The sequence below is a fragment of the Balaenoptera musculus genome, chromosome 6 (assembly GCF_009873245.2).
Source record: "Balaenoptera musculus isolate JJ_BM4_2016_0621 chromosome 6, mBalMus1.pri.v3, whole genome shotgun sequence".
In the NCBI taxonomy this organism is placed as follows: Eukaryota; Metazoa; Chordata; class Mammalia; order Artiodactyla; family Balaenopteridae; genus Balaenoptera; species Balaenoptera musculus.
In genome coordinates, this window is record NC_045790.1 from 102,635,958 (window position 1) to 102,662,147 (window position 26,190).

At 44.5% G+C, this 26,190-nt stretch overlaps 1 protein-coding gene across 1 annotated transcript in view; it reads right to left on the reverse strand.

The window, feature by feature from the left end:
* Window positions 1-18,934: 18,934 nt before the first annotated feature.
* The window catches only part of C5 (complement C5), a 79,899-nt gene continuing 72,643 nt past the window's right edge, over window positions 18,935-26,190 (reverse strand). Inside the window, exons 39-41 of the mRNA XM_036856822.1 lie at window positions 25,679-25,762; window positions 20,022-20,160; window positions 18,935-19,458 (exon numbers count right to left, since the gene is read on the reverse strand). Coding sequence (XP_036712717.1) covers window positions 19,320-19,458; window positions 20,022-20,160; window positions 25,679-25,762 — 362 coding nt within the window. The 3' untranslated portion in view covers window positions 18,935-19,319. The remainder of the gene's footprint in view (window positions 19,459-20,021; window positions 20,161-25,678; window positions 25,763-26,190) is intronic.

Genomic DNA, 26,190 nt, shown 5'->3' on the forward strand with positions numbered 1-26,190 from the left:
TGTGTATCAATCGAAATAGTTATGGTACTTAGTGTTGGGATAGAATTTTTGTCTAAAAGGTACGAACAACCTTTATTTTTGCGAATTTGATAAAGGCTCCTTCTCCATCAAGACCTAACATCTGCAAGACTGTTAGCTGAGCAAGGAGCGAGCCTGCCTACTTTGTTGGTTTTGTTTCCTTTTTGTCGCTCAGAGGCACCCATTACATTCTCTATGTATTTGGGTCCCATTTTTTGTCTTGACACCCAACTGGAGTTGGGAACTGTGTTTTAGTCCTTTGATTTTGTTTGTTTTTAACCTGGGATGTATTTAAGCCTCTCACTCACCTGGGGCAGAACTCCCAGCCTCTGCCTGAGGAGCTGATGCTGCAGGACAGACCCCTCCTGGAGAAAGGAGGGCCTCGGTCCTACCTGGAGGGGAGGCGCCTGCCTGCAGACAAGCAGAGGGTCTCAGGGGCCTCCAAGACGGGCAATCTGTGGGACACTGACCAGAGGTGGCCTCTGTGGTCACGTTCTATTCTAAGAGAAAAGGATTTAGAGCTTTGAGTCTCTGATTTAAAAATTCATTGATTCTCAGTGCAGTGGGACCTCTAAAAGCCCTTCTCTGCTCCCACCTCTCTCCCACCCACCCCCTTCCTCTCTGCCCTGGGCCAGTGTAAGTGAGCAGGCAACCTGACTTTACTGTCTTCATGTGCCACATCCTGTTTTCAGATTAATGAGCTCATTTGGTGGAAATTTACCAAGGGAAATAGTTTAATTTTGGAAAGTACCAAAAACTTATCTGTAGTCACTCGACTTATTTTTGGGGGCTCTTGAAATAGAGGGGGCATCACCAGAGGACCTCTGAGCACTCAGCAAGCGGCAAGCCTGCAGAAATTGAAAGCGGAGCCCAGTGAGGCTTAACCTGACTCAGAAAGGAATCGAAACCCTTTGGAGACCACTCATCTCTACCCAGTAGAAAAAAAAAATTTTTTTTCCAAAAATAAGTTTAAGAAGAAAAGTAGTCCATCTGGCTAAGGCCTAAGATCTGGTGGTATGAACCTGGGGCCATGATTGGGGAACAAGAAATCACACACAGGGAAGTAGGGAATGTTTGAGCCGCAGCGGTCCCACTCACATCCATAACCTGCTCTGCTTGTTCTACGAAGCACCAAAAGGTATCCATTCTCCAGTATTGCCCCAATCCTTCAGCTGTCAGGCCCTTGACGTTGAAGTTGCCTGCTAGCCTTGTAGCCTTTTGAGCTTGTGGCTCCTGCAAGGAACTAAGGACTGAGTGGCTAGGAGGACTATAGAAAATTAAAGTTTGGTGAGCCATTCTGCATTGAAGATGGTAGAGCACGTGTGACAAGCCCCGTGAGTGTCTGACCACCTCCTGGCCTGCCTTGTTTCCTAGAGGAGAGATTTTTCATCCCTTCTAAGATGCAGAAGAGAAAAATGGTGAAAACTGACAAGGCGCTGACAGTTCAGTACTGGAATGAAAGGAATTGTGTCTTCCTTCTCTGCCTCCATCTGAAATCCATAGTGATATTTTGGAGGACATATTTATATTTTGGAATGAGCACTGGACTAGGAGTCAGGATACTTGTGTTCTTTTTTTTCTCCCTGCCACTAAAGTATTTGGGGGGGTGGGTAGATAAATAGATGAATGCTTAAGCAATAATTCAAGAAATAATAGTCCATAGTTTTTTTTGTTTTTGTTTGTTTTTTAGTGGAAAATGACCTTAAAGGTCATAGAATGCATTGGGTTTTTTCAAAATTTGTGTTAGCTGTGGGACTGTGTCTTCAAATGCTTTTTCACATAGAGCCCAAACGTACAAACCAGCTAGAAGCAAGGATTTTCTGTCAAGCGGAGCAGGCAGCTGGGAGCCTGTGCGCTGGGCTTCTCTCCTCCCCATCCTGACCTCTAGGCTCTAGGGACACGGTTAAAAAATCATGGATCTAATGAGATGCTCCCAGGTCCCAGAGGTGGAAACTGGGATTCTCTCCTGGGCTGGCTTGCCTCTAGTGTCCCAGCCAGTCAACCTTTTCTTCAATAACTGTGACTTTCCATGTGTTATAGTCCAGATGGGCATTGGAGGAGGGAAAGATTACATTGGCCTGGGTCATTAGCCTTCCAGGCGGTGAGGGGGCAGGACCAGATTGGAGCCTAAGCATCTAGAGGATTGAGGTCAGTGGTCATGGTAAAAATAACAGTGACAGTAATAGTGGCTACACTTTATTTAATATCAGTCACAGTGACACTGCTCTAATCAAAGCACATCACATGCCTTGCTCCATTTACTAAGATCATCAAGAAGAAGTGAGGGCTTCCCTGGTGGCGCAGTGGTTGAGAATCTGCCTGACAATGCAGGGGACACAGGTTCGAGCCCTGGTCTGGGAGGATCCCACATGCCGCGGAGCAACTGGGCCCGTGAGCCACAACTACTGAGCCTGCGCGTCTGGAGCCTGTGCTCCGCAACAAGAGAAGCCGCGATAGTGAGAGGCCCGCGCACCGCGATGAAGAGTGGCCCCCGCTTGCCACAACTAGAGAAAGCCCTCGCACAGAAACGAAGACCCAACACAGCCAAAAATAAATAAATTAAATAAATAAATAAATAATAATTTTTTTTAAAAGAAAAGAAGAGGTGAGAAAACTGTTTTTCTCCTTTCCAAAAGCCAGGCCCCAGATTATAGCAGTAAATGAGGCAGACCGAGCTCCTGTTCTCATGACAGCTGCCTCCTAGATATGAATGCACCAGCTGAGCATATTCAGTCAGCTAATGCCAGCCATTTGGGCTGCTTCTGTTTGTCAGCAACCCTTAAAACTTGGAGCCCATAATGGGCTACTACTTCCTCTACTCATAAATACCAAACATTCCTCGTTTTGCCCCTATATTCCTTCTTTTCATTGCCAGCTGCAGGCTGTGTCCCTGTCATAGTCACAGCTTGTGTTTAGTGAAAACAATTAGTGCACAGCTTTCCTGCTAGCATCATCTACATCTCCTCTGTAAACTTCTGGTTCCTGAACCAGGAAATTTAATTAAACAGATGATTACATGTTATCAGTCACCTAGTAGATTAGAAGACCAAATTGTCCTGGGTTCCTCAACCCAAATTCAATACCTCCCTGTGGTAACTCACACACAGCTGATATCAACAATAAAACAAAGAAATATACCAAATGATCTTGTAAAAGCTGTAGCCTATAGTACACCTTCTCCGCTTTGGTGTGATGATTTAAAATGTCCCAAGTTTCCTTCTGTTAATCTCCATCTGGTTCTTACTATACTTATTATAACTGGCAATTTATAAAATGTGCCTGTTTACACCATTTTTTCTGCCCCACTAGACTATGTGAATTATATGAATATGAGAAATTAAGTTAATTAAAGGTGTTAAAGTAAAGCTGTGTCTGATTTCTTCATTGCTCTTTCCCCTGACTTAGCACAGAGGAGGCAGTCAATAAACATTTGTTCAGTGAGTGACTAATACTCAAGACACTATCCATAATCATTTTTACTTAAGGTAACAATCATTAATGATGATTTCACCATCGTCACAAAATGTTTATTAAGTATCTTTGGCCTGGCCCTTTTCAGGGTGTTGTGAAGTTAGAAATAGCATTCTAACGAAAATTTGAAAAGAAATCTGGGGTTCTTTTTTGAAGGGAGTTTCTATGTCCGGTGATTTTTCCCTATCTCAGTAGATTTCCAGATTTTAAGGAAAGAAACAAAGCACCTCAGAAGTTTTTTGAATTGTAGGCTCCAGAGCTGTCCCTAGGGGTTTTCCAATTATTTGTGGGGCTGGCCACTTTGAAAGTGCCATGGGGATTTCACTTCGTGATGGGGGTACCAATGACACTCACGGGGATGGTAAAGTGGTCCAGGCAAAGAGCTTGGCAGATGGACCCTTTGATAAAGACAAGCTCTTAAGAGGCCAATAATGAGGAAGGCAGACAACTTCGGGTCAAGGCTAGTCAACCTGCTGCTTCTCTTTGCCATCTCTGGCCACTCGTGTGCCTTGTTCTAAAAGTTTGCTTTTGCTACGTGTCAAATTCCTTCTTTCATGGACTCTGGCAATAAAGACTCTTCTGAAGGTGGGTGCCTCCAATGCCTTTTGCTGGGCTACAGAATTATTGCTCTTCCTTCACACTTACATTTGTGAGGTTGGGTTTCCCGGGCTCTTTGCTGGAGCAGATCAAGAATATCTTGATGTTCTAGCCCCAAAGCAGTTGATATCTGCCTGAGGAGCAATGCATCCTGGGGGTCCTCCTCTCCCTCCGTCCTGAGGACTCAGCCTGAGAGAGAAAAATCAGTGAGTGAACAGAGTCCTTATTCAGGAATCAAGAGATCTGCCTCTGACATTGACTTCAGGACTGTGGGGAAAGTCCCTCCCATCCTTGGGCCTCCTTTTTCTCATCTGCAAAGTGGGAGAATGACCTCAGAACAATCCTTCAGGGCAAATTCTTTAACCATTCAAACCCTGGTGCTGGGGAAGGGGTACAAGTCTCCTACCTGTTGAGGGGCTGCTCTCCTCACCTGGACCAGGAACCCCTATAATGGATGCTGGAAGCTTCCACTAGATGCCTGGTCTTTTTGGACTCCAGACTTTTTTTTTTCAAGAAAAAGCAATGAGAAAAACCTCCTCTGATGGATTTTTTTCAGAGCTCAAGCCAGATGAATTCCCAGCACAAGCCAAGACTTGGGAGCAAGAATGTGGGGCAGGGAGTAAGAGGCTAAGAACCAAAGGGCTGCAGCCTGTGTTCCCTCAAAGAATACCCAAGCTGGGGGCTGGGGTTGTGAACGTGGGGTTGATGTTTGTTCATCTCTTCTGAGCTTCTTGTCTAAAAAAGGGGAAACGGGGGCTCCGATTGGGGAAAGAGCTTGCACTGTAAATCAGAGGTCCAGAGGCATCCTCTTCTATGTTCTGGTGTCTTTTGACCCCAAATGTCCTAATAACACCCCTGTCCTTTCTTGTTCCTGCATTCATTTCTTCTTGGACATCTCTCTACAAGACTGAATTTCCTGAGAGCCAGGGAGCAGGGTGTATTCATCTTTGTAGTCCCCTCGTGCCCAGTCTACATCTCGCACACTAGTAAGTATCTATTAAGAGAGACTGATTTGCCATCTTAAGAAGATCCAGGAACATTAGGAAAACATCCATCCTAGCTTTCACATCTGTAGGTTCCCAAAATGTGTTTAACAGTTATATTTTTAGCTTCTACCATGAGGCTATTTGCTCATTTTTAGAAGAACCATAGTATAGACATCTAGAAAATTTTTCTTTTTCTGGGAGATCATTGCCTTAATCATTTTGGAGCTAGGATGCAGGAATTTTTAAAATGCAAAATCAAATACACAAGAAAAGTTAGTCTGTCTGGCTGCCATCCTTGGTTGCTATCTTCTGTAACCAGCGTCCAGCTACACAGCCAGAGAGCCTTGGGGAGGGCCCACAGTGGTCTCCATCCCCTCTGATTGCTGAAACCAGAGCTGCCTGGGGAGGCCAGGGCCCTGGCATCAGTCCCTGCCTGGTCCTGCTTCTCTGTTCACAGAGAATGTGTTTGCACACGAGCCCTCCCAAGCCACCTTGGAGTCCCTCCAAGGACAGGCCTGGAAGCTGGCCAGGAGGGAGGGTGCTCCTGGAAAGGACCCATCTCTGGGAAGCAGAGACCGTGGCATACAGGCACACACATGCAAATACTTGCAGGATGGCCACATCTTCCAAGGTTTCAAGAGAACCTGGAAATCTGGATTTTTATGTGCAATGTCTTGATTTTTAGAACATTCCAAGAAACAAACCCTAACCAAATAAGCATCCCCACAAACTGTGTCTGAGGGCCACGATTTACAACCTCTGGTAGAGCCTGGCATGTCACACACATGACCTAAGCAGGTGAGCTAATGCCCTGCACGTAGCTCACTGGGACTACACACACCTTATATGCTTATCCAGGTTTAGACCTTGTGCGCACCTGATAGAGACCAGTCATCAAACATTTACACACGCTTGCTATCTCCTAGGATGTCCTTTTAATATTTTCACTTTCCAGCTAAGGAGACTGAGTATCAGGGATCTCCAGGGTCATGTAGCTGGTGGGTGGCTGGACTCACATCCCAGGCTGCCTGGCCACAAAGCCAGCATTTGCCCCCCACTCACCTCCGGGATGCCTGCACTCTGAACTGGAATGTCTGCTACTCTGCACCTCTCAGTAAACTCAGTTCGCTGAGTTCAGGGGCTGTGTTTCATTTGCTGTTGCATCCCCATCACCTAACAGAATGTAGAAGGTGCTCAATAAATACCTGTGGGATTGCCCACAGACACACAAACACACATACAGATGTAAACCCACACAGTCACGTAACTCCACCCCAAGAACTGCCCAGGAACATCCCAACTCTCAAGCTCCCACAGGCACACGCCCACCCCCATCTCCCACCTCCCACAGCATCCCAAGCCAGGCCTCCCCAGCTCCCCCTGCCAGCCTTGCCCAAAGCCTTCACAAATTGTTTCCTGGAAATCTTGAGGCGGCTGTGGTGTTCTTTTTCCCTAACTCAGGAGACAACTCAGCAGTTTTGTTTTTCAAAGTCTGGGACTCATAAACCTGGAATCCTTTCTTCGTTTTTTTCACTAGAATTTTCCTTGGCCGGGTGCCTTTCCCCAGGGCGGTGGCCAGGAGGTCACACTCAGAGCGCCCTCTGCTGGGCACCGTCCTCCCGACCTAGTGGGCAGTTGCAGAGGGGGAAGGGACACAACTGCTTTACAGATGGGGAAACTGAGTCAGGCGGTGGTACTGGGGAGAGGTTGGGGGGTGTGGGCTCATTCCAAGTGTGTGCCAATGTGCACTACTACTAAGTGCTTTTGTGATTTTTTTTTGATTGTTGAAAATAATAAAAGAAGAAACAGCTCCCAGAGCTCAGACATGGCAGAGAAAGGCCCTCTGTTCTCCCCAGGACCTCTTGTGGGACAGATGGCAGAGGTTTGGGAACTTCGTCAGATTCAACTTTATCCTTGAATCCCCACCACATTTAGTAGGCAAAGAAACTGAGACATAGAGAGTTGCTGGGGGAAGAAGGAGGGAGAATATTTATTGAGCATCTGCTATGTGCTAGCTATGATCACAAACTCTCATTTAATCTTCGCAGCAACCTTATGAGGTAGATGACTTTATTTCCATTTTACAGATTAAGACATAGAAGCTGAGTGAGGTCTCAAGATCAGAAAAGAAGGGGAGAGCTGGGATTGAATCCAAACCTGCTGTTTTCTTGGCTTTGCTGCCTCCTGGATTTTTCCCATTTGGCTCCAGTGGGCCCAGGGCGGAGCCTTTGTGGCTGGGCTCATAAAGGCAAGGTTTCCATGGCCCTCCTGCTCAGAAAGGGAAGCCCCTCTCCTCAGCCCCTTCCAGAGGGCAGTGTTGGGGACCATGGGGAGATGGGACGAACAGTCCCATCAGGCTTGAAGCTGAGGGTCCCATAGCTTGGAGGAGGGTCCTGGCAGCTGTGCCAAGGCCCCTTAACTAACAGTAAAAACAGGATTGGATGTCTTTATAAGCTGAACTTGTGAGAGGTTCCAAAGGGCAAGCGTTTTCCTGGAAAAGAAAGACCTGGAAGGTCTTTGTTTTGTTTTTCTTCTTAATGGGGCCCTGGTTAATGACTCAAGGAAATGAAGAACACATTTCACCAAGAATTAGTCACTGCCCTCCCCAACCCTCCATCCTGCTGCCCTTTCCAAACCTTCAAAACTTCTCACTTCCTGCAGGAAAAAATCCAAACCCCTGGTGTTGTTCATCTTTGGTCTGGCTTAGCCTTATCTTCTACGCGTCTCATTGAAATAAGCCACCCAGGGGTCTCTGTACACAGCTCCCTCTGTTCCCATGCTGGGCATTTGCTCTCATTATTACCTCTCTCTTAAAAGACTTCATTTCAGCTTGTCCAAATCTTAGTCATTCTTCAAGACCCAGCTCAGAACTTGACTTCTCCGTGGAGCATTCTCCACTGTGCCCAAAAGGAACCATCCTGCCTTGTGCTGATGGATGCAGGTGTTAGTCTCCCTAACAGACTGAGACCCTTGAGAAACAGCATTGGATTCATCATTGATCCCCCTATATGGGCACACATGCATGTGTATGTGTGTGTGTGTGTGTGTGTGTGTGTGTGTGTGCACCCTTTATACCACCTGGCAGTAGGGTGCTATAGAAAGATCTCGAGACCCTCTGCTCTGTCATTAGGAGATTAGGGTGGAATAAAGATTGAATGTGTTGGAGAGAGCTGCTGTGCTTCCCCCTTCTCAAACCAAGAGAAAAGAACTTCATGGAGTCTACTTAGAGAGCATAATTCGTGTCTACGGTGGTTTGAGATGGGGAGACATAGTAGACTTTCATCTGACAGACACCAGAGAAATTGAAAGGATGAGAGATGGGTGTCATCTTAGACAAATAAGACAAGGAAGAGATAGCACTGCTCAGATCAGCCTGAACTCCCAAAGTTGGTTTGTGCAAAGGATGCTGTTCCCATGGACGAGAAGTGGGCCACACACTGGAAGAACTGATGTGAAGGCCTCTTCGGTCTGTCCAACAGGGGGACAAACTGAAGGTACCGCTGGAATCCTAGGGCTGCAGAAGGGGTGACCAATGGGATACAAGGTAGTGTGATGCTTGTGTAAGGGTGAGAGGTCCTCAGAGCTTGGGAGCAGTGTCTGAAAATTCCATAGATGTGCCCACACGAAAGTAAGCTTTAAAGCCATCTTACAACAGTGCTGTTGAGTAAGAGTTCTCCTGCTCCCCTTTATTGTCTCCTCACTACCAACCCCTTAGCCCTGGAGAGGTCAGAGGCCACAGTTAGCAAACTGGGGAGGGCAGTCTGGGGAAAGAAAAGCAGCTGTCCATGCCCCCATTTCCAGCTGTAGGGGTTCCACCTGCAGCAAGCCCTGGTTGGGAGAAAAGATTGAACTTTAAATCAAGTCTGGATTTTGCCTTTTTTTTTGGGCTGTGCTGTGCGGCATGTGGGATTTTACCCCGATCAGGGATCGAATCCCGTGTCCCCTGTAGTTGGAGCGAAGAGTCTTAACCATTGGACCGCCAGGGAAGTCCCTGGATTTTGCTTTTGTATGGGACCGATTTATAAAATAGAATTTGTTTGGTGACTGAAGTGGTCACAGGAGTTTTTATGTCCTGAGAATGATCAGATGATAAGAAAAATCATAGGAAGCTTGAGTTTTCATCAAAGGTCAGAAAAAGGGCTTCTCTCCCTTTCCTCTGAACAAATATTTAGAGGGGGTTGGGAGACAAATTAAAGTTGATTTATGATTATACACTTCAAGTCTTATTTACTCAGTGTATTGATTATATTTGCTACTGTAAAATGGGTCTTCCATCACATTTTTCCAATTTGTGGTGTTTGCTTCTGTCACTTCTTCCAAAGGATTAAGTACCTGTGCTCCCCTCACTTAACCATCACCTGAACGTTCAGCTGTGCTTCAGGCTTCAGGTCCCTACCTGGTGGGGATTTGAAGGAGCCTCACATGCACAGGTCGAGGGACTCAATATCCATGTGCCTTTACTGCTAGTTCCTGTGTGAATCAGATTCTTCACGTGGCTGGCTTCTCTCATGTGTCTGTGTTCTCCACTCTGTGTGTCTCTGTCTCTGCGTCTAAATTTCCCTCTTCTTATAAGGACACCCGTCACATTAGAGTAAGGACCCACCCTACTCCAGTATGACTTCATCTTACCTTGACTAATTACACCTGCAACGACCCTATTTCCAAATAAGGTCACATTCTGAGATGCTGGGGGGTAGGATTTCAACATATCTTTTAGGGGGAACACAGTTCAAACCATAACATCTTCCTTTCTTATTTTCCTAAATTTGCAACTTCTCCTGCTTTCTCCAGCCGTATAAATAGCACCTGCAGCAGCTCGAGCCAAGAATCCATGAGTAAACCTTGAGTCCTTCGCCTTCATCACCCCCATCCCAATTCCTTCAGCAAACCCTTTCAGCCCTACCTCCAAAAATATCCTGAATCCATTCATGTCTCTTCGTCTCCATTTCTACCATTCTAGTTCAAGCTACAATCACTTCTTGCCAAGACAGCTGCAATAGCTCCCAACTGGTCTCCCTGCCCCTTTCTTATCTATAATGTGGTCTCACCTGCCTTGCTTAGTACTCTCTACTGAATCAAATCCAAACATTTCATCCATGTTTACAAAATCTTATTGATCTGGCCCCTCCCACTCCTCCGACCTCCTTTCCCATCACTTGCTTTCTTTGATCTAGCCGCATCAGCCTGCTTGCAGTTTCCTGAACCACTGGCCTCCCCTCTGGAATGCTCTCCTCTGGGCCTTGGTATGGCTGCCCCTTCTTGCCTGAGCATCTCATCTTAAATGTCATGTTATTTAGTGACATCTGAGAGACCTTCCCTGACCACCCCATCAAGAGCAGTCACCCAGTTATTCTCAGTTGCAGACCTTTATTTTAATTCCCTGCAGAGAATTTAGTAAATAGATTATTTTTCTCATTTATGTAGATATTTATCGTCTTTCTGCCCATAATCCCTAGGAGAGCAGGGACCCTGTTTGTCTGGATTACACCATCTAGAACTGTGTCTGGCATATAGAAGGAACTCAATAAATATTTACTGAATAAATCATTAATCCTGCAGAGAAGATCTTTGTGTATGAACTTCCCTGCCCCCCTCTGCTTTTGAGAATTTATATAAATAATCCATCAGGAGGAGGATTACCGGATCAAGGGATATAAACATATTTTGGCTCTTGAAATGTATTGTCAAATAGGTTTGCAAAGATGTGAGGTCAGTTTTCATCTGTTAGGCAACCTTCTGAATCCCCCGTGCCAAGGTAGTGATTTCTGGTATGTGGAGGAGGGAGGTTGGGAGGGCGTGTGCTAGAAATGGCAGGGGAGTGGGTGCAGGTCAGAGCTGCTGCCTCTGGTGGGTCAGGGCCCGCAGCAGCAGCAGTAGTGACCAGCCAGCTCAGCAGGGCCCTCATCCAGCGCCCGTCTGGAGGGGCAACAGCCTGGTCTTCCAGGCCTGCCTGGGGCAGACAGGGCCTTCTGTTGCATGAACTTGGGTCTGGCTATAGGAGCCAAGGTGGGCAGAAGAGAGCAGTGCCCCTGCTCTTCAGCACAGGGAGGCCATCCTGGAGGCGGGGTTGGGAAGTGGTGAGGGGGTGGGAAGCTGAGGATGCAAAGTGGGGCTTGGACCCGGTTCTGGAGGCCCCTTTGTGGAGGCTATTTCTGGACTGAAGCTTTCCTGCTTAGGACACGGAACACTGGGCGATATGAGTACCTCCATACATAAACCAACAGGAACAGAGAGACCTGTCTTACGCACTTCCACACACAGCCAGGCCCATGCAGCAGTGCCCTGCCCCCATCTTGTAGAACCGCTACAAGAGCTAAAACAGCAGCTGTGTGTAAGGTGCTCGGAATATGGCATGTGACGGGCATTATCCAAGTGTGGGCCATTATCAGTCCTCGCCCATATTCCTCATGGGACTGTAAGCTTCCTGAGGGCAGAGGTCAAATTTGAGGTGGAATTAGTGCTAATGAGTCAGGCTGCCTGAGTTCTAAAGCCCGGCTCCACCACTTATTAGCTGAGTGACTTGGGTAAGTGACTTGGGTTCCTCAGTTTATTCCTCTGTACCAAACTCATGGGGTTGTTTTGTGGATTAATTGAGCCGATGAACGTAAAGAACGTATCACAGTGCCTAACACGTAGCCGGCACTTGGCGAGTAAAAGGATAAATTGATGCCCAGACCTGCTCGGGCCACATTCTACAAAGGCAATTTAGTTTTCTTTTAGCACCTCCTACCTCCTCTTTTTTTCTTAAGACCTCTTTCTCTTTGCTGCCCTGTTTCTCTTGTCCCCAGAATTCCTCAGTCTTTTCTGCAACCCATTCCTGAAAGGCCTTGTGCACGACTCTCAACTAAAGTGTTGGCTGTTAAAGGGTTGCTTCCCTTCATGTGAGAATCCCTGACTTTATAGAACAATCTAGAGCCTTGTTAGGTCCAAGAACCAGCAACATAGGCATCAAATGGGAGATGCAGAATCTCTGGCCACCCCAGACCAACAGAATCAGAGCCTGCATTTTCATAAGCTCTAAAACAATACTTCTTAAATTTTAATGTGCCTATGCTTTTCCTGGAGATCTTTTTAGAGTATAGATTTCAGTGCTCCAATTCTAGAGTTTCTGATTCAGTAGGTCTGAGGTGGGGCCCGAGAATGTGCATTTCAGCACTTTGCGAAGCACTGCTCTAAGACTGCCAGCCTACAGGACCAAAGGAATGAAGCTTTAATAGAGAAATTTGAGGCACTAGGGGGGAGATTGTTTTTTAGGATAGCAGACACTTTCCTAATCTTTTAAAAGCACACCATGCAGTCTCTGCCTGTGGTATCAGCACAAAGATGCTTTTGATTATTAATGCCATTTCCATATTTGTTCAAAATTCTACAGCTTAAGAGTTCTTTCACTTGTTTGATCTGATTTCATCCTGCAACAACCCTGTATGTTGGGCCCAGAGAAGTTACTACCTCATTTCCAAAAGAGAGAACGGAGGCACAGGGAGCTGTGGGAGTTAGAGATCACAGCCCGCCAGCCGCCACAGGCTGCACTCCCTGAGTGGGCACGTAGGTGTTACTTCTAATCCTTACATCCCTTCACGGCTGCTCATCCTGCGCTCACTGGATAGAGAGGCAAACCGAGAGGCTGGACAAGCTTCAGGAACTTTCCCAAGGTCCCTAACCAGGACAGGTCTTACTTCTTCCCCTTGTCACTTCCCCATAGTAACCACTCCTTTGTCTGTGTCTGTCTTTTACACACACACACACACACACACACACACAATGTGGCCAAACCGAGGGGCCGTTACAATTTCCACACCCAACATTTCATTACTGAACAGGCCAAAATGTGGCCTTTGCCTTTAGAGGTGAAAGGAGCTGGCAAGAGGAGGATGAATGACTACCAACCCTGCCCCAAGGCCCCAGCGGACCCAGGAAACCTCCTCTCTGGTTTCTCCTACCCTGGCCATATCTCATTTCTCTTTCTCTGTTCTCAGAGAATTAGAGTTCAGTCCTGACGCTAATTTCCCAAAGATTCTCTATCTGGAAAAAAATTTATTAAGCCATATAATTCTTTCCTCAGCTCTGATTTCCTTGTCTTAGTCAGCTTCAAACCCCCTTTCCACCCACCCCGACAATGCCAAAACAATACACACACATACACACACACACACACACACAACTACAGCCAAACACACACACACACACACACAACTACAGCCACACACACACACACACACACACACACAACTACAGCCAAACAAAAACCACCCTTTCCAGGACAGGTCTGATTTCTCTCGTCTCATCTGCTAGCAGTGTTAGCCCTGGGCCCCACCCCCCGGGCTCTGGCCTCTGCCCGTCTGCCCCTAGGCCCAGCTGGTGGGAGCAGACACCAGGCCCTAATATGGGGAAGAGGAGCTTGGCACTCTGCTTCCAGCCCTGATTCCCACATGGGACCCTTGGAGAGTCCCTGCTCTTTCCTGGCCTTTTTCCTCATCTGTGAAACGGGGAGAGTTTGATTAGATGATCTCTAGGGAATCTTTATCTTCAGTCTTTTATGATTCTATGTAGGAGGCTCACAAAGGAAAAAAACCTCAACTCTACTGGCAAATTAGAGTCTTTTGAGGGGAGGTAGGAGGACCTGTCAATTCAGAGTTTTACAAATTGTGTTATATCCACGTGGAAGATGATTTCAGGACACATTTTGCAAATCTATGAAATTTCTCTCTGATGCCACCTTCCTTCATTTTCCTACACCAACGCCAGTGTTCCCACTGCCCCAGTACCTGTCCCCAGAGCCCTCGTCGGCCTCACTCTGCCTCACCTGTGGTCCTAGCACAGGGACAGCTTAGAGAGCATATAATGAACACACTCATTGCTGAGGCCTAAGGAGGCAGAGACTTTGCTAGGATTACACGATGACCATATTCCTGCCCTTCCCGTGTGTGAGAAGGCGGTCAGCTCAGACGCTGAAGCATGGCTGCCGGAGCCCAAAGATGCACATTTGAGTTGCGGCCCTACTGCTCATGAAGGTATGAGACCTGGGGCAAATTGCTTAGCCTCCCGGGGCCTCAGCTGCTTCCTTCCTAACAGTAAGGATGATGACAATCATCACAGGATGGGTGTGATATGTCAACAGAACACTCCACGAAAGGCAATCAGCATGATGCCAGGCAACAACTTTGTTGAATTCATCACTTAACATGTGCCAGGGCTGTAATATTAACAACGGCAAGTTACACGTATCGTGCCAGGCCCTGTGCTCATCACTTTATGTGCATGACCTGTGTTATCTCATTTAAGTCTCACAGAAATCCTCTGAAGTGGGAATTATTTTCAGGTGTGAAAATGGAGGTGTAAGGAAGGAAAGCTGATGTTTTCCTTTCCATTAATGGCCTCTTAGAGTTGCAGGGACACTGGACGTCGTTGGGGCCAACCTCCTACCTTGAAAGCTCCTGCAACATTCCTGGACGGTGGTAGTGATGGGGAACCTGGTCCCTCCTAGAGAGCCTACTCTATCTTTGAACAGCTCTGGCTCTAAGGAAATGCTTCTTTGCAGGGAGCCCAAACTGATTTCTCTGTAACCTCCACTCAACTGCGTGGTGGAAAGAACACTCTGAGCTCAGAGTCAGAGGCCTTGGGCTTGTGTCCCAGCCCTTGCCCTGTGCAGCACTGTGACCACTGGAAGCCGCTCCTCTGGGCCTGCTTTCCCAGGTCCTTCCTGGTTTGGACATTTGAGGATTATATAACTCACGATGGTGTACGTAATACACACATATCTGATTATAATGATGGAAACAGTGAAGGAGTGGACATCATGTTCCAAGGAATGGATTGGTTTCTGCCAACATATCAGTCAGGGTGGGGACCCTGCCAACCAAGAAGAATCCAGAAGGTTCTTAGAAATGGAGTTCTCATCTTTAAACAAAACCCCGTCCCTTCCTCCCTATTTCCCTCCCGTCTCCTCCCACCCACCACCCTCTCTCCTTCATTTTTTCCTTTCTTCCTCCTGTCTTCCTTTCTTCCTTTCTTTCTGATTCAGAGGCATAAAGGGATATTTTAATCTCCAGTCAAAGTTAAAGATCGTGCCCCTGGTGACACGTTTCTCACATCACATTAAACTCGCAGAATCAGTCTGATTTCAGGAGTAGGGAAAACCTAGGATGCAGGTTTTCCTCTTTGTATCTCTGAGAACCTCCCAGATTTGGCTGCTAAATTCCCAGCTCTGAGACAGAGGCTTTCAGTCATGAGGTCAATGTGTGCACTTGCAAGTGGCCTCTGAAATAGTATGCAGATTTTTCCATTGTGTGCACATATGTTTGGTTTTTTTTTTAATTTTTTTTTGCGGCACCTCGCGGCATGCGGGATCTTTGTTTCCCAACCAGGGATTGAACCGGCGCCCCCTGCAGTGGAAGCGCAGATTCTTAACCACTGGACTGCCAGGGTAGTCCCAAGTATGCATTTTCTAGGAAGAAGGGTCTGTGAAAGGGAAGAGTAGCCCTTGACAGCTGGGAGCTAGACTGGGAGCTGGGCCTTAGTGTCCCTTGGAGCTGGCCTGGTTCTCAGAGCCAGGCTGTGGTGTTCTCTGTGTCTGATGTCACAGAACATCGGCATCAGACAAAATGGATCAAGACAAAACAAACAAAAAAAAGAATGCTCCATAATCATGTTTGAGCAGGGAATAAAACAAGAATATAATCTGAAACGCAAGAATGACCAAATATCCCCCTTTCCTGACTAATGTGAGTGACTGTTTCTTCCTTTCCTACCAGTTAGATAAGAATTGATACATTCAATCACAGGATTGCCTCTGCTTCCTGACAGCATCCATCCCAGAGCAAAGCCCACTTCCCTGAACCACCCCCCCCCAAATAATCCATCACAAGCCCTATAACAAGTTCTTTCTAACAATCCTATAACAAGTTCTTTCTACCATCCAATGAGTGAGAAGCTCCATAAACTCAACTTTGTTGAATTACCATCAGCTTTTGCCTGGTTTACTGCAGTAACCTCCTAACTGGTCTATTTTTACCCTTGCCTCATTTTCATTGGAGCAGTAGCATAATCCTTCTAACAGGTAAGACAGACCACGTCACTGCTCTGCTCCAGACCTTGCAGTGACTCCCCTCTTCCTCTGAGTAAAACCAGCACCCTGTCCATGACCTGCACAGTCTTGTCCTGTGACCTCTCTGACCTTGTCTCTGCCTACTTCCCCTCTGCTCAGTCTGCACCTGCTATGCCAGCCTCCCTGCTCTTCCCAGAACATACCAGGTGTGCTCCTGTTTTCAGCTCGGGCACTAGGTGCTCCCTCTGCCTGGAACACTCATCCCCCAGATCACCACATGGCTCACTCTTTTACCACCTTCAAATCTTTGCTCGAGTCTCACTTCTCACTGAAGCCCACCTTGACCTGACCACTCTGTTAAGCTGCAACCCCTCTCTCCACCACTCCCAGTCTCCCTCAGTCTGCTCTGCTTTTTCTTTTTCCCACAGCTCTTATGACCTGCTAACATTCAAGGTCAATCCCCTAATTATTGACTTTATTATTTACCGCATGTCTCCGGCCGCTGGAATCTAAGTTCTACAAGGGCAAGGATCTAGGTACCAAGCTCCTAGAACTGGGCCTGACCTGCGATGACCCATCAGTACGTATTTGTTGGATGTTGCTGAATAAATTAGCATCACGGGGGCTGGAAAGTAAAACTGAGCATGACTTTGGCTTAGAACTCCTCTGAGAAACAAGGAGTCAAGCTGCCTGCTTTAAGCTTGGCTGGTTGTCAATTCCACATATTTTCTTAAGACAGGGTTTCCTAAACTTCAAGTATGTACATGCCAACATCATGATTTTCGCCCTAAGAACAACCTATACTTTTATTTACTTAAAAACCTCCTTAAATAGACTTTTTGACAAATAAATTTATTTTCAAAGAGAATTTTATATCATGGCTTTGTTGTGCTCGTTGTATATTTTTCTAATACAAGTTAAAATAAGCATATAACTATTTACCACCTAAATTGTCTTGCTTACCCCCAGTGGAAACCTGCCTTGTGCTTTTTCCTTCAACCAGAAAGACCCTCCTGTCCCTCTCTACCTACCCAAATCCTGCTGTCCATCTCCAGGAAGCCTTTGGAAGCTCCTCCAACTCACATGCTCATTCACTTCTCTGAGCTCCCTCCACATTTATAGGAAGAAATACATACCTAACATTTGGGTGCTTACATGCCACGTAGTCTTGTTTTCTGTTTCATAAGATTATAACATTTCTTCTTGGAGCTCTAGATAAAAGAGGCATTAGACTGTTTCAACTCCCTTGTTTCACAGGCCATCAGAAAGGTGAAGAGGCTTGTCCCAAACCCCTGCCAGGGGCACAGCCACACTAGAACCCGGGTCTCCCAATGCCCCACACTCACTGGTGAATCCACAAACACTTGCTGAGTCCCTAGAATGTGTCTGGCATTGTGCCAGGAACAGGAGACAGTGATGAAGAGAAAGGGCCCAGACCTTGCCCACATGGAGCTCACAGGAGAGCCAGGAAGCGGCACACCAAAGAACTATATATGAGTAAATAAATAATTGCAAGCGCCTTGGAAGAGAACTGCAGGGTTGAGGAGGGGCCCTGCTGTGTGGAGGGTCAGGAAAGCCTCACTAAGCAAGTATGTTTAAGTACTTAGGAGTTCGCTGAAGAGGAGCTGGTGGATTTCTCAGGGATCCAGGCTCACTCACAAAGGCCTGCTTTGATGTTTGGAAGCTCAGCTGCATTGTGGGTTAATTAGGCCGCTGTGGCCGACCTATTTGAAACAGTGCTCAAGGAGAAGGCGATGTGATGGCCCAGAGACGCTGGTGCCTCGGGGGTGCTGCAGTGGTCCTACCCACCCTGCTTTCAGCAAGAAGGTGACAGGAGGCACTTCAGGCCTGCTCTAGAGGGGCCCTTCATCCCTCGCTGGCAGAGAGTTTGGGCATATTGGACACACTGGTTGTTTTTGCCAAGGGAGTGCCTACAATGTGAGTTTTGACATTCACAAAAATAAATCCTTAGTTCCTGCAAGTGGAAAATCTTAGTTTAACTTAGGAGGCACACTGCAGGGCCTTGTGTAGTTTCACCTAACTGGTAAGGGGCAGATTTTTCAAAAAGGGAATGCATTTTAGTCACTGTTACCGTTTCACCCAGAGTTTATGTTTCCTTGTGATATTTCAGTGGGGCTGGTTAAACTAAATCTAAGAAACTCCACCTGCATCCTGACTTGGTCTTAGGAAATTAAACCCGACGAGCAATGGGATGGGGCAGAGAGGTGGAAGAGGGATGTATTTAGACTGTGAGTGAGCCTTGGGGTTTGCTCTCCCACTCTGCCCCTTACTAGGCTGGGAAAATTGCTTCACTTTTCTGAGCCTCAAAGTCCTCATCTGTAAATGGGGATAATAATAATTCCTGTACCTCGTGAGATTCTGGATACATTAAATGGAAATGTATGTGAGAATTCTTCCATAGAATCTAAAGTGCTGCAAAATGTCACTTAAAAATGAGCCTCCTGTTAGAAATCCTCATTTATAAACCCCCAGTGGAGGCTCAGAGACCTGGTTAGGGCTCCTGATTCCCACGAGGTTTCTCTTCATTAGGTTGCTTGCCTTCCAGGAGAACAAGTTCCAGGGGCAATGAGTATGTGCTGGGTGGGTGGGGAGGGGAGTAGAGGGATCCCCATGAGGGTAAGGAGAGGGCAACAGGAGGGGAGGGGGCAACGGCAAGTCTCCTACCTTCTCAGGTTGCTGAGGTCTCTGAGGTGAGGCCTTCTCAGGTCTCCGGGGCTGCTTTCTCTACCTCTCTCAATTTGCCTGTCTTTGTGTGGTTGAAGCTGACCTAGCATAAAATAACACGCTTTTTCGCACATTTTGAAAGCAAAGGCAGGCTTTAATGATCAGTCTTCTGTTCCTTGGTATTTTCTTTCAAGCAAAGGCCATGTTTTTGTAAGATACTACATTTCAATGGGGCTATTCTTTCATCCCCAGCAAACATTCCTGAGTGGTAGGTTTTAGGAGGGTTCCAATTTACTGCTTCTGGTGTCCAATAACCTTGGAATGAGTGTCTGTCTCCATGCCCCCCAAGGACATGTTATTTCAGAGTTACTGCTCTTAAAATCGTTCTCTAATAAAAGCAAGTGTCCCTAATTCTAAGTAGAGTGAGCTCTCCAAATAAGACCAGCTGTGAACGCTGGAAAAAAAAAAAGGAACTTCAACAGGAGTCCATAGTGAAAACTGGATGCAGCTGACCTTCTTTAGGCGTTTTCACAGCCATTTAAAAAGATGTCTTCAGTAAACTCATCTAGATTCGCTAAAAATGCTTGGCATGATGGACACCCGGTGTCTGTGGGCCAATATTCAATCCAGGTCAAGGAATCTAACGGGTAGATGTACCTGCCAAGAAATAATGCAAACAAAGCATTTGTGATGATGGCCACAGAGAGAGAAGAGCTGAATTCAGTTGAGGCCAGGCTGCTCAGGTGCCCAGGGATCAGGTTGCCGGCCAAATACTTCTGGACCCGTCTCTCCCCAGGAAGGTCCACAAAACCCTGGGGATCATGAGCTGCTTGGGGCTCCCATGGTTAAAGGCAGGAACAGCATCTGTTTCAATGTCTATTTTTAAAAAACAGATAATAAAACGTGTATCCAAACACTGTCCTCTTTAAAACACAACAGCCTAAGAACTTACTGAGGGAACACATGTGGTAAACGGGGGTCAGTGAGCACCCCCAGATTCATTGTCAGACCTGAGCACTCAACTGGTTTATCCTCAGTGCGTCCTTAGCTACCCTGGTGGTTTTGAGGAGCTCTTTGTTTTAAAGTCACATTATTTCATTTATGCTCCTAATGGTTTGCGGGTTAACAGCAGGGCACGTAAGAACACGCAGTATGTTTAAGAATAAATTGCACTTCGTTTTGGAGGGAAGATCAGAGACTCCAAAACATTGGTGACTTACTTGAAACGGAAATTGTATTTTATCTGCAGGGCCTCTTTACCCATAATTAAGTACTGTTTTCCTTCTTCCAGGTCAGCGTTAACACAGGTTGTCTTTTTAATGAAGGTGATTTCAGAGTCTTTCTCAGCAGCAGCTTCTCCTGAGAGACACACAAGTAAGGTTATCACATTCTTGTCACAATGTCAAAATTATTAACTCTTTCGAGCATTCCAGTTCCTCATGGCTATTTATTATTCAGTGTAAATTTCTATTGACAGGCTAATGGCTATAGGCAATGTCCATGTGGTTAAGACTTCGGACTCTGCAATATTATGACATAGTATGAGTGTGTTTCGTGTTTGGTAATTGCAATCATTGTTGCTTTTGTTGTGGTCATCCATTTACAATGCTTGGTGTCAGTTTATTTATCTCTTGTAAAAATAAAATACAGTGTGTGTGTGTGAAAAAAAAAAAAAAAGACTTTGGACTCTGGGATTAGGCTCCCCAGGCTAAACCCCAGCTCTGCCACTTCCTGGCTGTGTGACCCCAGACAAATGAAGCTCAGACCCCTCATCCAAAAAATGGGCATCACAGTAAAACCTACCCTGCAGAACTGTTGTGAGATTAAATGGGTTACTATATGAAAAGTGCTTAGAACACAGTAAGCACTATATAAGCGCTTTTCATTATTACTCTTGTAGAACCAGGAATTAAAAGAACCTCTTTAGAGTTGAACAATATTAATCTCCGTATGTCACACAGGAAAATAAAAAAGGATTTGGTAGCTGGCAATGGGCAACTCTGTAGAAAAGTGCAAGACATGTGAAAGACTAGAAAATTTTAAGGAGGATAACTTTGGGATTCCCAAAGAACTAGTACGTAGCCAAGAAGCTGGCTCTCTGCCTGGAATGCATTTTTCTTCGTGTTGGCCTGTTGAATGTCTACCCATCTTTAAACACATCTTCAGTTCTCACAGTATCCAGTAAACATTCCCTGATGCTCTTTGTCATAAGTATCTGTCTTCCCCTTACTCCATTATACTTGAATTTCTATCATAATGTTTCACTCAACATGCCTGATTCCTCTGCTAGGCTGGAAACTTTTTGAGTCCAGGACAGGGAATTCATTGCTATAAATTCAGGACTGATATCCAGTTATTAAACTCTGGCAAAGTCATACTAATTATTAAATCCTCGGGCTTCCCTGGTGGCACAGTGGTTAAGAATCCGCCTGCCAATGCAGGGGACACAGGTTCGAGCCCTGGTCCGGGAAGATCCCACATGTCACGGAGCAACTAAGCCCGTGCGCCACAACTACTGAGCCTGTGTGCCACAACTACTGAAGCCTGTGTGCCTAAAGCCCATGCTCCGCAACAAGAGAAGCCACCGCATTGAGAAGCCTGTGTACCGCAATGAAGAGTAGCCCCACCCGCCACAACTAGAGAAAGCCCACGTGTAGCAATGAAGACCCAACGCAGCCAAAAATAAATAAATAAAATAAATTAAAGAAAAACATTTTAAAAAATCCTGAAAAAATTCTGAACCTGTTGCTAAATAGCATATAATAGTAATGTATAAATGGTAAACTTTAATTAGTACTATAAATTCTAGTGTACTCATGTTAGTTCAAGCTAATGTTCTTCGGCTCTCCCAGTGACCATTAATACATGACTTCCTGTTGCAGCAACACCTAAACACCCTTCCCAGCACGATTTGCCAAGTCAGCCCCCGTCCTGGTAAGCAGTGTGGCTGCAGGGGGGCTTATTATTTTTTAAAACCTTTTGTTATGGGAAACTTCAAGCATATTCAGAAGGGAGAATAATTAATCAACCTCAGTTTCAACAATCACTCATCTTTTTTTCATTTATACCCTCACCTACTCTATGCATCCTGTGCTTTAGGAGAAACACCAATCATAGGATAATAACATCATTATCCTTGAACCACATAGTTGCCCTTGATTCTAAGTCGTTTAGTTTTTATTTTGGTTTATTGTTAGTGAGCAGCAATTCTTGTGTAAATAGTAAGTGTGTGGTGTTTTAATGTTTATATGAATTTAAAATCTATATATATTAAAAACTAACACCCAGAATGACTAGATAACAAAGTATACAAAATTTTCTTAACATTTCCTTTTAGCTATCATAAATATGAATCTTCTGAACTGACAGGAGAACAAAGAAGAAATGATATCAATAAAGAACTGCAGGGTTTTCCCTGGTGGCGCAGTGGTTAAGAATCTGCCTGCCAATGCAGGGGATATGGGTTCGAGCCCTGGTCCGGTAAGAGTTCACATGCTACAGAGCGGCTAGGCCGGTGAGCCACAACTACTGAAGCCCGCATGCCTAGAGCCCGTGCTCCACAGCAAGAGAGGCCACCGCAACGAGAAGCCTGCGCACCGCGGCGAGGAGTGGGCCCCGCTTGCAGTAACTAGAGAAAGCCCGCATGCCGCAATGAAGACCCAAGGCAGCCAGAAATAAATAAATTAATAAAAAAAGAGAACTGCAGGGACTTCCCTGGTGGTGCAGTGGTTAAGAATCCACCTACCAGTGCAGGGCACACGGGTTCGAATCCTGGTCCAGGAAGATCTCACACGCCACAGAGCAAGTAAGCCCGTGCGCCACAACTACTGAGCCTGCGCTCTAGAGCCCGTGAGTCACAGCTACTGAGCCTGTGTGCTGCAACTACCGAAGACCTCGCTCCTAGAGCCCGTGCTCTGCAAGAAGAGAAGCCACCGCAATGAGAAGCCCGCGCAACGCAATGAAGAGTAGCCCCCGCTTACCACAACTAGAGAAAGCCTGCGCGCAGCAATGAAGACCCAATGCAGCCAAAACATTTTTAAAAAAACAAACAAAACTGCAGCTTGGGAATCATCTGATGCTGCAGAAAATTCAGAACAGTCTGGAATGTCTTTTGATAGTAGGCAAGAATTGATACAAAATAAGTAATTTGTATTTCTGGAATGAAAAGCACTTGATTGTTTCAGTAAAAATAGGAATGGCTTATTATTGCTTATGATGTGAATGTTGGATGCAAAAAGTGCTTGAAAATTGGGTTGTGAAAAGATCAAAGTGCTAAACGCTTACCTATTTTGTCAGAATGGCAATCGTGTTTCAAATAAGGAACACTTGTGATCATCAATGAGAAAAAAAATAACATCACAAATCAACTTCATACAGTAAAACATTTGAAATAATAAAAATCAGAAAAAACGTTGTCAGAGTATTGATCAAGCAAAGAAAAATTTGGAAACTATTAGAATTTTAAACTCTAGTGTATGGTTAAAAATAATCAAACACCTAGAGGGGTGGGATAGGGAGGGTGGGAGGGAAGGAGATGCAAGAGGGAAGAGATATGGGAACATATGTGTATGTATAACTGATTCACTTCGTTATAAAGCAGAAACTAACACACCATTGTAAAGCAATTATACTCCAATAAAGATGTTTAAAAAAAAAAAATCAAACATTTTCAGAGTTGAAATACTTGATAACATTTCCAAAAAAAACCAATGTAAACGTATTGCCACAATTTAGATTTATGGTCCTACTTATTGCAAAATTTATATGTACTGAAATGAGAACACAGCTTTTTGAAAAATATAAATAAGGTAATAAAATAAAATTTCAATCATTATTGAGAAAATCAACTATTTAATATAATATGTGTTTTAAATAACTTAAAATGAAAAATTAGAGACTTTGAAGATGGCTTAATGGGTTTTGTTGAACTCAAGGTACTGGAAGGAACAACGGTACAGCATATCAAACTGTTTGAGAAAAAAAGTGTCAATGAGAAATATTTACATGAACACTTTATTGGTGCAAATGTAATGCCAGGGAGAAGTCTGGGGCTTCAGTAAAAATCCTGAAATTTCCAGCTGTTTCAGTTTGACTGAATCACCTATCAAGTGTCTCTGGATAATGCAATCAAAGACAAAAATCACTTTAGATATTGTTTTCATAAATTTGATATTCACTACCACATAGCTAATATACACTAGACAGAATTAAGTAATAGTGTGAAGACCTCAGACAACTGCATTAATAAAAATTGGAAAAATATTGGGATTTTGACAGGCAGCCAGTAGTGCTAGAACTGCAAAGGCAGTTTATAAATCATATCAAGTCTGATAGATTCACTTTGACAGATATAGGAGTAAACATTTAGAAAGTGAATATATATGTGTTTTAGTGATTTGCCTATGATATTCTAGCAATTATGTCAATACTATCTTTATGTATTCGAGAAAAAAATGTTTCAGCTTTAATAAGCTGACAGATTAATGAATGAATGATAAAACTGATCGTAGAAAAATAAGTAAAGGAAATATGAAAATGAAGCAAGAGCTGTTACAAAATGAAGAATCACATGTCGTTTGATATAAAACAAAATAAAATATCAATTTAAGAGAAAAACTAATTGTATGAAAGTGTTTTTGTTTTTAGTGACAAAAGCAAAAAATATAATGAACTTTTAAGTTTTGTAAAACCTGTGAATTCTGAAACTTTGTCAATGATGTTTGTAAAACTCTGAGGGTTGACGGGGAATAAAAATTAAGAAAATTAGGAAAATTAAATATGACTTCTCAGTAAATTGTTTTTATAATTTAGCTGATAATAGAGATATATTAAATACATGAAAATGTTAGATGGTATCATAAGGACTAGAAACATTTGAATGTAATTACTGCTAGTTCAGCAGCAACTGAGAAAGTGTTCAGTACCATGCACGATACTGCTGCTATTAGGAGAAATTACTTATTGAGGCTATAGGTCATGTAATGACTATCAGTAGACATGCAATTGGAAAAATTTGATGTGGTTCCTTGTTGTCAAATCGAAGCACAAACAGGGGCCCCCTATCCGAGTGAGTGAGTCAAGCAAAATAACACTGACAGTTTCTTAAAAAAAAAAAACCCACAAAACAACAAAAAAACTTATTTGGGGTTAAACATGATTTAATGAATCATTTGTGTTACTATTTACATCATTACGAGCAGTTTGACAGTATTTGTAGCTCAGTTTACTTAAAGAATAAAAGGGAACATATTTTTAAATGTTTTATGTGTTATTTTACATATGAATTTATTTTTTGTATTGGTTACTGAAGCTCACTTATCCTATCAAAACTCACATGGCATCTGAGCCATTTTGCACTTCATAGATGCTCCTAACTGGTTTCCCTGTTTCAACTCTGGTGCCCTCCAATAGAAGCCAGGATGATTTTTAAAACCATACATCATAAAATGTTTCTTGCCTACCTAAAACCGTTTATTAGCTTCCCTTTGAACTTCTAGAATAAAATCCAAATTTCTCACCATGCCTTATAAACCCCTGTATGACCCAGCTCCTGCCCATCTGGTTCCCTCTACTCTGCCCTTTAAGAATGGCTAACTCCTAATATCATCTGCTAAAAGACGCCATCTGCTATCACTCCAAAGGAATTTCCCCCATTAATTCCGCATCTGTTTCAACTATAATACTTATGATTTATAATTGTTTATTTGTCCATCTCCTTTTTTAAAAAACGTGTCTCCTCAAATAGAATATAAATTTTATGAAGGCAGGACCTATGGCTGTGTTATTCACATTGTATCCTCTGTGTCTAATATAATGCCTGCCACATAGTAAGGACTAAGTATTTGTTGAATGAAAGAATGAATGAATGAATTCTTACCAGCTTTGTAGATATCCAGGAGGGTTGTGGTATACTTAACAAAAGCATTTTCTTCAGTGATGGTTATGATCTTAACTTTATAAGCTGGTTAAAAAAAACACACACATACACAATAATTCATGCTTATTACCACTACTGCTGTGTCCAATAGAAGCCAGAGTCCGTCAAACAAATGAGAAATGAAGCATGGCAAGCTCTTATGGGCACCCTGCAGTAAATCTCATTTCTTCCAAGAAGCCTTCTCAAATATTCCCAGTGTGATTCTACTGGTCATGACTGTAATGACTCACTCTACTTAGAATCACCATCTCTGGTCACTGTTATGGAACAGGCTGGTTAGGATAAGAGCAATATTAAATTAAAAGACAGAAGCACACAAAATCAAACAAAACAAGCCTTAGGTGTAAAGTTCAGATTCGGATCTTTGAGATGAATGGAGTCATGCCTATGGGGCACTTCAAAGAGCCCCTTCCTTCTCTATCACTCGGGCCTGCCATGTGAGACTCTCTGTT